General features: G+C 33.0%; 1 protein-coding gene across 1 annotated transcript; it reads right to left on the bottom strand.

Moving 5' to 3' along the window:
- Positions 1-242: 242 nt before the first annotated feature.
- On the bottom strand, positions 243-5447 carry LOC111910793 (putative disease resistance protein At3g14460). Its single transcript, XM_023906610.3, has 3 exons — positions 1553-5447; positions 534-651; positions 243-450 (listed from the first exon to the last, which is right to left on the bottom strand). Exon 1 carries the CDS (start codon positions 5293-5295, stop codon positions 1561-1563), a length of 3735 nt encoding a protein of 1244 aa, XP_023762378.1. The 5' UTR covers positions 5296-5447; the 3' UTR covers positions 243-450; positions 534-651; positions 1553-1560.
- Between the last annotated feature and the right edge of the window lie 6743 nt (positions 5448-12190).

The following is a 12190-nucleotide window of genomic DNA, read 5'->3' on the forward strand; positions in this document are numbered from 1 at the left end:
TAGATGTCAACAACGCCTTTCTTCAAGGTACACTCCATGAAGAAGTCTTCATGACCCAGCCACCTGTCTACATCCATCCTCAATATCCTAATCTATATAGACTTCGTGTTAATTGTATAAACTTAGTGTTAATTATCGTTTTATTTTCATCAGCTAAATCATTTCACCAATTTGTAAACAAGTCTTATTATAAATTTATAATTTTTAGGATAAATTATAAAAAAGTGTCATTGTTTGTTCAGTTTTGTGGATCATTTAGTTTTATTTTTATGTTTTTTTTTGGCAACAAAATCATTCAAAGTTACAACCATTTTTGAAAACCCCAACACCCTTGGTAGTCAAGTTTTTGTATCCGAACCAATGCTACTAGCTAGTAGTGGGACCCCACCAGCCTAACCAGACTTAAACCCGCACCCCAGTCTTCGATGGAAGCGCCTATGCATCCAATCACTGTCAAGGAACCAATACATGGTTAGATCCATCACCATTATCCCAGATTTAGAAAATGTATTTGGTATTTACAATCGAATCACCTTCTGCAACCTCCATCCTATATTCTAAGATATCAAACGCTGCAACTGCGTAATCTCCTCATGCATATTCAGCATATTTGCCTCACTAGCATGTAGATAGCCCTGCTCCATGTTTCACCTGTTGAAAAATCGAGTGACCAAGAATAAAAGTCATTAGTAGAAACATGCCAAGATGACATAAAATTGGATATTGTTTTAATGATTTCATTAACAATCTCTTCCAGTAATCACTAACAAGAGCAAAGAAGTTGGGGAATATATTTCAGAGAAAAGTTTAGAATATATAGTAGTTACATCATCCTTATATATGGTACTTATTACCTAAAAATAAGAAAATGATAACCACAAAAAAATAAATAACACATTTAGTCATTCTATACAAAGTTTGACGGTATTTTACATTAACAGAAAAAACTCTAACGTAAAATGGACTAATACTAACCTGACAATTGATACAAATTTGTAAGAAAATGTGAAGTCGTATACCAAATACAACAAAGGAATTAAGACAGTGCCAAATTTGTATAAAATTTATCAAAGTCAAGATCTTAATGACAATAGGGTTTGACCTAAAATGTCAAAGTTTGTGGATGGAGTGCAAATTGTGCAGTCTTGTTATGTTTACTAGTTTTTCTTTCAACAATGGACAAGGTTATTGGAAGCTGATATCAATGAAAACAAAAATATGAAAATAAAAAAAGGAAACACAGATTTTGTAACACAATGCAGGTAAAAATAACACATTTGTAACCTATATAACAGTAAGATACAAGTATTCATTAAGTTCTTCCTCGCATGGAAACATAGCAACTTAATGGTAAAAGTTCTGAAAAACAAATGAAAAGCTATTCATTGCCACTGCACTTGCAATTTTTTTCTTCTTCTTTTAGTATAAGTTTTGGTTTTTGGTTAAATATTTAAAATAGTCTTCTCAACCAACGAAACAAACAAGTCTGAAAATTGATATTCCTAATACTTATGTAACAGATCAATGATGAGCAAGGAGATGACATACATACCTTTTCTACTACCGCACTGTTATTGTCAAATTAGATGGGCCGGATGTTGTCTTAAGATCTGTAATCTTCGGGCATGACCAAATATTAAGTGTTTTAAGGCAGGGGAGGTGTGGTAAGACCTCTGAAAATGATTCCACATCCTTAAAACCATTGACTTCTAGAAAAACCAGAGATGGTGGAAGAAGAAAAGATGATGATGATGGAGTAGTACTATTATTCCTCACATCGTCTGCCACTGCAAATGAAACCACTCCTGAATCTTTGCCAAATAAGATTAGTTCAACTAGTGAGGTTGGAAAATTCTGCTGACCCCACTCTGACATGGGCTTATTTAAGACACCTATCCTTAATTTGCTTAAATTAGGAGGCCACACCCCACAAGGAAAGGAGTAGTCCATACTTGGACACTCATATATGAACATTTCCTCCAAAGATGTGAGACTTTGAAAATGCTCATGAGGAAATGACTTTAGATTCTTGCAAAATCTTATTTCAAGAGATGTTAGGCGAGACACAGGGAGAGAACCGAAATCACCGACTATCGATTCAGTGAGAGTGGATGGGTGCTCCTGCACTGCTGAGAAGGTCAATGATGTCATTGAAGCACAACTATTGATCACCAACCTCTCAACAGTATTTGGACAATTGTAACTCCCCAGTGTCCCACAATAACAAAGCTTCACTTCTTTAAGAGATTTCATGCTGATCCCAAAATTAACCTCTTTCTCGGCTGATGAAACCAACTTTTTACAATCATATACTTCCAGCTTCTGTAAACTCACAAGACACTTGCATGCCTCTGATTCTCGTTCCCACAAGTATCTTAGTTCATCACAGCTATAGATATATAGATGTTTAACTGACCGAAGATGCATTAAATCTTCTCCATGTAGTTGAGTAAGTCCTTTAATGTTTGAAATTATTAATTCAACAAGTGACCGGGACAAACCAACCATGCTTCTTACCACTGCTTTTGAGCAATCTTGTATATATAAAACCCGAAGTGAAGGTATCGATCCGATTGACACTTGAGCTAGTTCAGGACAACTGCTTATAGAGATATCATGAAGACGAGGAAATGATCTAGGACTTACATGTCCGTTGCCACTATTAATCGACCATATCTGCCAACTTTGCATATCTTGAAATTCCAGAACTTCAAGAGATGGAAATGCAATGCCAAGAAAAGAAGCAGTGGGTGCAAGAAACTCAAAACCCACAGTCTTCACCTCACTCATGCTTTCAACAACCAATTTCTTAAGAGACCCTAAACATCCAAGTGTCGGTAACTGTGTACTTCTACAACCACGTAACGTAATCTCTGTTAACTGATCAAACGAGGGATCCCCGACCCAACTAGGAAATCTCATTCCCTTGTTATTCAGAATGTAGAGGTTTTTTAACTTATGAGGAGGTTTTAGTTCTTTAAGCACTTCATATTCAATTGTCTCATCCCGAGAATCATCAAACACATTATCACTCCATTCCATCTCCAAAACTTCAAGACCCTTCTTTTGATGTAAATTGGCATCCTTTGCATGGATTGGATTTATCACTTTGTCCAGACCAATAATGAAAAGCTGACCTTGAAGATCCGATAATTCCTTAAGATCTGATATTTTGAACCCGTTGACTTCTTCAATCATGACCTTGGATAGAGTTTGTAGACTCGTCAAGCCACCAATTCCTAAGGGCAACTTGATCACCTTTGGAGTATTATCTATTCCAAAATGTCGAAGGTTTATTAACTTTGCAAAACTTTTTGGCAAGCTGGATAACTTAAAACAATTCTGAACCAACAAACTCTGTAGATTATAAAGGTCACTCACTTGTTCCGGTAAACTTGTGATTTTAGTATTCGAAAAATTAAGATACCGTAGATGCTTGAGACTACCAATGGATTCTGGTATCCATCTGATTGAAAAAATAGCTTCTCGCCAATAAGCTACCAATGGATTCTGGTAATCACTGGGATTCAAGCCCACGACACTTAGCACCCTCAGGAACTGTAGTTCAGGAAGTAATTCGTCCAATAAGCTACCAATTTCCCAAGGTACTGAGATTAGTAAGAAAGTTCGCAAACGTTTAGCTCTTTGTAATTCCTTGAGCTTTCTAAATGATCCAGATCCTGAACCTATAAGTGAGAAATGAAGAAACTTATCAAAAGTTTCATTCATGGCAGATACATCAACCTCACCATCCAATCTAAAGGAAAACTCTCCTGCAACACTTGTGGCCAAGTCATTCATCAGGTCATGCATTGTGTATCCTAATTTGTCGTCCGTTGAATGTTGAAAAAAGGACCTTGACTCTAGCTCTTCAAAATACTCATGACCTAAACACTCCATTGACTTGTTTCCTTTTGATTGGGACAAAAATCCTTCTGCCACCCACAATAGGACTAATTTATTCTTGTCAAACACATAGTCCTTGGGAATTAAGGAGCAGTATGCAAATAACTGCTTCAGATGTGGAGGCAGATGATAGTAGCTTATTCTAAGAGCCGGAAGAATCTTCTTATTTCCATCCTCTATATCCCATATCTCACTCTTCAGCAACTTCTCCCATTCATCACCATTCCTATTTCCCTTCAAGACCCTCCCAAGTGCTTTCAAAGCCAAAGGCAATCTACCACATTTCTGAATCATACCTTCACCAAGCAACTGAAGTGTCGGATGATTGTCAAAGTTTTTTTCTCCTAATGAGTGCTGAGCAAATAGTGACACTGCATCTTCATTTGACAAAACGCCTAGAGAGTAAGTTTCTTGTGAGTCCATCACTGATGCAACTCTGGTACTCCTGGTTGTGACAATAATTCTACTTCCACGTGCCCCTGCAAGAAGAGGGCTTTGGAGGAGTTCCCACTTATTGTTGTCTTCGTTCCAGACATCGTCTAGAACAAGTAGGAACCTCTTCTTTGAAAGCTTTTCTTTGAGGGCCACATGAAGCAGATTAAGATTAGCAAAATCTTCGTTTTTCCCAGTTACTGCTTGAAAAATAGCCTTGCTAATGTTAAATACATCCAACTCATCAGAAACACAAACCCAAGCTCTGAGCTCAAAGTGATCCTTCACTTTCTCATCGTTGTATAAAACTTTGGCAAGAGTGGTTTTTCCTATCCCACCCATTCCAACTATCGACACTACGCTCACATTTTCATCACATTCTTCATTCCCCAACAACTTACCCATCAATGTCACTTTATCCCCTTCCCGACCCATGATTTTGGACTCATCAACCAGTGAATTTTCTTCAACCCGTCTCTCTAGAGTTGACCTTTCCTTAGTCACATTCAAACCCAGGTCATTTTTCTGGTCAACAAGATCACGCAATTTGGTGGTGATCTCATCTAGCTTTGAACTCATCTTCCGACCATACATAATGTTACGAGGAGTGAATTTAGTACAGCAATTTGGGAAGAACTTCAATACCTTACCGATGCTGGTGGTGGCATGAGCTTCTTGATTCAACTTGCGTCGCATAACCTCTGTGGCCAAATCGTCGAGTACATCGTCAATGTCGTAAGCCAAATCCTGAAGATCGTTCACCCACAGTTGAACAGCTTTCTCTTTAATCTCCTTCTGGGTTGCATCAGCAAGCACGGCTTGGATCAGGGGAAGGTTTTTCTTCCATTTCTTCAGCTGAGAATCGATACCTTCGGATCGAGCCAACTTCATCAAGTCACCAGAGATCAGCTTCTCACACAGCACTGTGATGACGGCGCTAACAACGATTTCAGCCATTGAATTTTGGAAAAAAAGGAAAGATCGTCGCTTTAATGAGAGTTTTGATTTCAAGGGATGATTGGAAAAAAAAGGAAAGATCGTCTCTTTAATGAGAGTTTTGATTTCAAAGGGATGGAAATTAATTTACAGATGAAAGGCAAAAGGGTGGACTGAATATGTGAAAACTTACGTATTTATAATTTTGCTTTTTCAGATGAAAAGGGAGAAAAATATTTGAAAAAATGTATATCGGTTCAAAACATACTCGATCTCATTGACCAAAACACTGCCACATCATCCTGTATATTTACAAATGCGATAGCGATATTAATAACCAATCAATTATTTTAACTGTAGTTAAAATTCTTGTTTTTTCTAGTTTAATATCCAGAAAATAACTACAATAGCATGTTTCAGAATTATATTCATTCTTTTTTTTTTTTTTTTTTTTTTTTTTTTTTTTTTTTTTTTTTTAAATTTACCATTAATTTTATTTTTTTATTATCGATTTTGTGTTGAATTTTAAAATTCTCTTTCCAAATTTGTTTTTTGTGATATTTCGGTTTTGTTTTATTTTTATTCTGAAAAATAAATTTCTAGTTTTTAAATCTTTTTATAAATTAATTTATAATGTACTTTTTAAATAAAACATTTTCACAATTTTTTTCACAAATTTTTTTACATGTTTTCTAAAATCTATTTCTATGTTCTACAAGTCTTATTGTAAATATCACTACAAGAATAATGGGCATTAGCGGCGACGTTTTTACCGGCGACAGTCACTTTTAGCGGCGACACATAACTTTTGCGTTATGTGTCACCGCTAAAGGTGGTTGTCGCCGCTAAAGGTGGTTGTCGCCGCTAATGCCTATCGACCCCGATCCACGTCGAAATATGAGGTGAAACCTTAGCCGTTGATTTTGTCCCTAATCCAAGGACTGAAAATCGTTAACGTACACACCCATAGCGGCGACGGTGTCGTCGCTAATACTCGAAAATTTTGACCGCCAAAGTTTCCCCCCAAAGTTGTCGCTGATAATAGTCAAAATTTTTGACCATCAAAATTTCCCCCCAAAAGTGTCGCCGCTAATACTCTACCTGTCACCGCTAAAAGCCGTCGCCGCTAACTCCCTTCACAAATATAACCTCATTCAGCTCCTTCTTCCCTCTTCTATGAACTCATTTCTCTTTGTCACCACCATGCTTCTCTACCGGATTACACACCACCACATGTTCTATATATGTTTATTTTAAATTTTGTATGTAGAATGTGTATTTTGTATATGTTTGTGAATTTATATGTATATTATTTATGTATTTGTGTATTAGTATGCATATATATACATATATATATATGTGTATATATACATATATATATATATATATATATATATATATATGTGTGTGTGTGTGTGTGTGTGTTTTTATGTGTATTATGTATGTATTTGTGTGTGTATGGATATGTTTTTGGTTATATGTTTTTATAAAAATTTTATATTTTTATAACAATTTTTATAATTTTATAAAGTTTGCTTTGTATATGGAAGAATGTTTTAAAAAAAATTAAAAAATGAGAAAACTACAAATAGCGGCGACACTTTTAGTGACGACGGAAAGTATTAGTGGCGACAAGGTATTAGCGGCGACGGCCACCTTTAGCGGCGACAAATGGGGTACTAACGACGAACCAACAACGACGACCCTTTAGCGTCGCCACTAAAGGTATTAGCGGCGACAACCGGGATCTTTAGTGGCGACGCCTGTCGCCACTAATGGTCATTATTCTTGTAGTGTATGTTTTAAGACAAAATTTTGTTTAGGGTTTAGAATCAAAAGTTGTTCAAGGAAAATATAAAGTTTCCGTAAAAACTATAATATATCGTATACCTCACATTTTGTGATGCTAAAGAAAAGCATAACCCCAAATACAAAAGTTCTCCAAATGCTTTGCTTTGCAACCCAAGATACCACGTTACAAGAAAAGAAAAGAATCACTCCTATAAAATATCCTCATATAATCTTCAGAAGTTTAGCATCTATTTTCCCATACCATTTTGTTCTTTTTTTTACTTACTTTTGCAATGAATAGAGGTAGCCTTTATATGAAAACAATGATTGTCATTCTAGGCTTTGAAGTCTTTTCCTTGAAGTTCAAAAATGTCATATCAACCGTGGATGCGAGTTTTTAGTGACTAAAGTTTTGTATCTGTGTTGTTCCTATAAAAAAAACAAGAAAAAAAAACATGTAAAAGAAGAATTTGTGAAAAAATTGTGAAACCTAAAATTGAAAAAATTGTGAAACCTAAAGTTGAAGAATTTCTGTAATTTGAAGTATTTCTGATGGTAAAATTGAGTTCATAATGAACAAGAATTATAAAGATGAAAAAGTCAAAACTTGCATCTCTGGAATTGAAGGGATGTTACTTTTCTTTTTGTTTGTTGAACTGAATCATAACTCATAAGTTTGCTAGTTGTGGACTTGTGGTATGTATTGACCTCATACCAACAACCCAAAAAAGGATTTAATATGAAAAAAAAAATGAAAACTGTACAGGGGAAGTCAAGTAATTCAATAAAAACTTTACATGGGAAGTCAAGTAATTCATTTAATTGTGTGATTTCAATGTTGACTCTTTATTGTTTGTTCCTCCAATTGCTTGTTGTTTGTCTAAATTAGCTGAAATTATTGATTAATATGAATTGTTCCTCCATTTTCTTGTTGTTGGAATTTAAGAATCAAGTAATTAGGATTTCACAAAATGTTATATGTTTTCTTTTGCAGAAATTTAAGTTATTTGGCTGATTGTTAATGAATTGTTCATACATTTTGATGTTTTTTATAGCTACAATTATGGGCAAGATGAAAACCATTCATTCTTTTATGCAAGATTGCTAAATTTTTCTTTTATCAATAACATAGAACATGATAATTTTAATTTTTTGTAATTTACAAATTAATAATAATTTTATTGAAGTAATTTGGGTTTATATAACTAAATGATAAATCAGGAGCAATTAAATAGCCATTAGTTTTTTCCAAACAAAAAGATAACTTTTATTAGACCATCCAGAGTATCATCAACAGAAGGCTCTGTTGTTGTCTGTGTTGTCCACCATGACACAAACTATGACCTCGAACACCACCACGTCCCTCCGTGCATCGTTCGACCAATAAGATTTCTTCTACATTTTTTGACAATACCTTTCACCAAGCAACTTGAGTGTTGGATGCTTGTCAAAGTTTTTTCACCTACCGCTTGTTGAGCAGATAATGACACTGTGTCTTCATTTGACAAAATGCCTAGAAGGAAAGTTTCTTGTGAGTCCATAACGAATGCAACTTTTAGGTTGTGACAGTAACTCTGCTTCCACGTGCCCCAACAAGAAGAGGGCTTTGTAGGAGTTCCCACTTACGTTGAGTGGTTTTTGTATTCCACCCATACCAACTATTGACACTATGCTTACATTTTCGTCCTGGGCCTTTGAAAATATTTAAGTTTTCAAGACCGGCTAGGCGGCCTTATACTTGACCTTTGAACATTCACCGTTAAACCCAAATCATTATTCTGGTCAACAAGATCATGCAATTTGGTGGTGATATCTTCTAGCTTAGAACTCATCTGCTGACCATACAAAACATTGAGAAGACTGAAATTAGTACAATATTTTGGGAAGAACTTCAATACATTACCAATGTTGGTGCTGGCATGAGCATCGTTATTCAACTTGCGTCGCAAAGCTTTGGTGTCCACATCATCGAGTACATCATCTATGTAGTACGCCAAATCCTGGAGATCGTTCACCCACAATTTAAAAACTCTATCTGTTATGTGCTTTTGGCTTGCATCAGCAACCACGACTTGAATCATGGGCAATGTTTAGCTTAGAATCGTTCCTTCAGATCGAGCCAGCTTCATCAAGTCACCGGATATCAGTTTCTCACACATCACGTGATGACGGCGCCAACAACAATTTCAGCCATTGGAATTTGAAGAAAGGAAAGATTCATTTTGTTGAGGCCTTCGATTTTAAGATAAGAAGCAAAAAGGTAGAGTGAGTATGGTGTAAATTAGTGCTGGAACTCACTAATCAGAGCATTGACTGTAGTATACTAGCGTCCAGACTTTGGCATGTTTGACATCTTTATTTTTTCAAAAGAAAAAAAGAAAAAAAAAAATGGAGTCAGGTGGGGTCCACCACCAATTTACGGAAATAACATTTATAGGTTGATGTTAGCCCATTTTCATTCTTATAAAATGAGCACTTTATACATTTTCATTCTTATAAAATGAGTCACTTGAGACCTCCTCCCCCTCCCACTAATCACCCTAAACCTTATGCCATTAAGCTGCAACCAAACTTGATTTATTATTCCGAAAAGTAAATTATATTACTTAAAATTGTAAAAAAGATAAATAAAAAAAATAAATTACAACTTTTTTTACATAAATTTTTTTTAAAAACAAAATGTACTCTTACATATTGTAGAAAAAATGAATTATCACAATTAGCATATGTTTTTTTATGTATTTATTTTACGTAAAATAATTTTTTTATGTATTTAAAAAATACATTTTCGTATAATACATTATTTAGAAAACAAAATGTACTTTTACGTATTTAAAAAATACATTTTCGTATAATCTGTTATTAATAAAACAAAATGTACTTCTATGTATCCTAGAAAATAATTTTTTACAATTAGTATGTATGTTTTTTTTACGTATTTATTTTACGTAAAATAATTTTTTATGTATTTAGAAAACATATTTTCGTATAATCCGTTATTAATAAAACAAAATGTACTTCTACGTATTGTAGAAAAATAAATTTTTACAATTAGTTTGTATGTTTTTTTACGTATTTATTTTACGTAAAATATTTTTTTTAATGTATTTAAAAAATACGTTTTTGTATAAGACGTTATTATGTTGTTATAATATTAAAATATACTTTTACCTTATGTTAACATCTTTAATTGGTTTAAAGCAAAACTGCAAGTATTTTTTTTACATAAAAACATTAAGAACGTGACAATATAACGTAAAAATATGTTTTATAATTTTTTACATATAAACATTAACGTGATAACATATTATACGAAATCGTATTTTTACGTTACGTTAACGTCTTTTCTTTGTTTTACGTAAAAAAAATATATGCCGTTTTGTTTTTATCCTAAAACATATTTTTACATTATGTTATCGCGTTCTTAATGTTTTTACATAAAAAAAGACTTGTAGTTTTGCTTTAAACCACATAAAGACGTTAACATAACATAAAAATATCTTTTAAGATTATAACAACATAAAAACTTATTATACGAAAACATATTTTTCAAATGCATAAAAAAATTATTTTACGTAAAATAAATACGTAAAAAAAATCATCTAAACTAATGTTAAAAATTTATGTTTTCTATGATACGTAAAAATACATTTTGTTTTGTTAATAACGTATTATACAAAAACGTATTTTTAAATACATAAAAAATTATTTTACATAAAATAAATACATAAAAAAACATATAAACTAATTGTAAAAATTTATTTTTTCTACAATACGATAAAAGTACATTTTGTTTTATTAAAAAAAGGTTTTATGTAAAACAAATTGTAATTTTTTTTTCTACAATACTAAAAGTACATTTTGTTTTATAGCATTTTTATTACTTTTACACGAATTACAAAAATGGTCCCTGTGGTTTATCAAATATAATGAATTCAGTCCTTCTGTATTTGAAAAGACAAAAATGTCCTTACAAATTCAGTCAATAACGACAGAATAGTAACGGAGTTAGTGAAAAGGGCCATGTTTTACAAACCATAATGACCATTTGCATCAGAAAAAATAATAGGGGTTGACTTTGTGACTTTCGGTAAACCACAGGGACCATTTTTGTAATTTTGTCTTTATAATATTTATATTTTTGCCTAAGATGTTATTAGTTTTTGGGTTATGCTACTCTTTTGTAGCTTTTTCCAAAGCTGCCCCTTTTGTTTTTTTCTTTTATATTTGGCCACCAAGATATATATTAAATCCCGTGGGATTGAGGGAACAGTAAACTTCTAATTTTCTGACTTTGGCCACAAACTTTTATAATATTTCTAATTTTGCCTAAGGTGTCATTAGTTTTTGGGTTTTGCCACACTTTTGTAGCTTTTTCCAAAACTGCCCCTTTTGTTTTTTTCTTTTATACTTGGCCACCAATTTTTCAATTCTGTTAACTTTGGTCACATTTCTTTGTATTTTATCCATTTTTCCAATTCAAAACTCAATTAACGTCAAAACCTTATTCACCCCATGCGAAGCATGGGCTTCTCCTAGTTGACATGGTCGAACGTAAACAATGTGGAATATGTTTTGTCAAGATACATAATAAAAATATCTTTTATCTTTATATTATAATCTCACATAAAAATTATATTCTAAATAAATATATAATTATACGAAACTCAATTATAAATCTCTAAATATCCATTCATAGTGTGGAAACGTTTATAAAATATAAAATGAAAAAAACATCATTTTGGGTCTTTATGTTTTCTCAAGATCTTAAGTTTAGTCTTTAAATATTAAATTTTTTTACAGATGATCCATTATTTTCAAAACTTTTGATGTTTTGTCATCTTTTCTAAGTTGTTAGCTTTTGGTAGTTAACTATTATTTGATTATTATATTCAGAGAGTATTTTCGTCATTTCACTATCATATGGACCCTTTATGATGTTTTGTCTTTATATATATATATATATATATATATATATATATATATATATATATATACATACATACACACACACACCTAGCTTTATATAGGGCTATGTTATAATGTGGATGAACAATTTTTGTGCGGACGTGTGGACAATGTTATTCTATGAGAATTACTAAGAGAATAAGTTGTTTAGCAATGC

This window comes from Lactuca sativa, chromosome 1 (assembly GCF_002870075.4).
Source record: "Lactuca sativa cultivar Salinas chromosome 1, Lsat_Salinas_v11, whole genome shotgun sequence".
NCBI lineage: Eukaryota > Viridiplantae > Streptophyta > Magnoliopsida > Asterales > Asteraceae > Lactuca > Lactuca sativa.

Coding starts and splice junctions, on each gene's coding strand:
- LOC111910793 (XM_023906610.3), bottom strand. CDS start 5,295: ATGGCTGAAATCGTTGTTAGCGCCGTCATCACAGTGCTGTGTGAGAAG.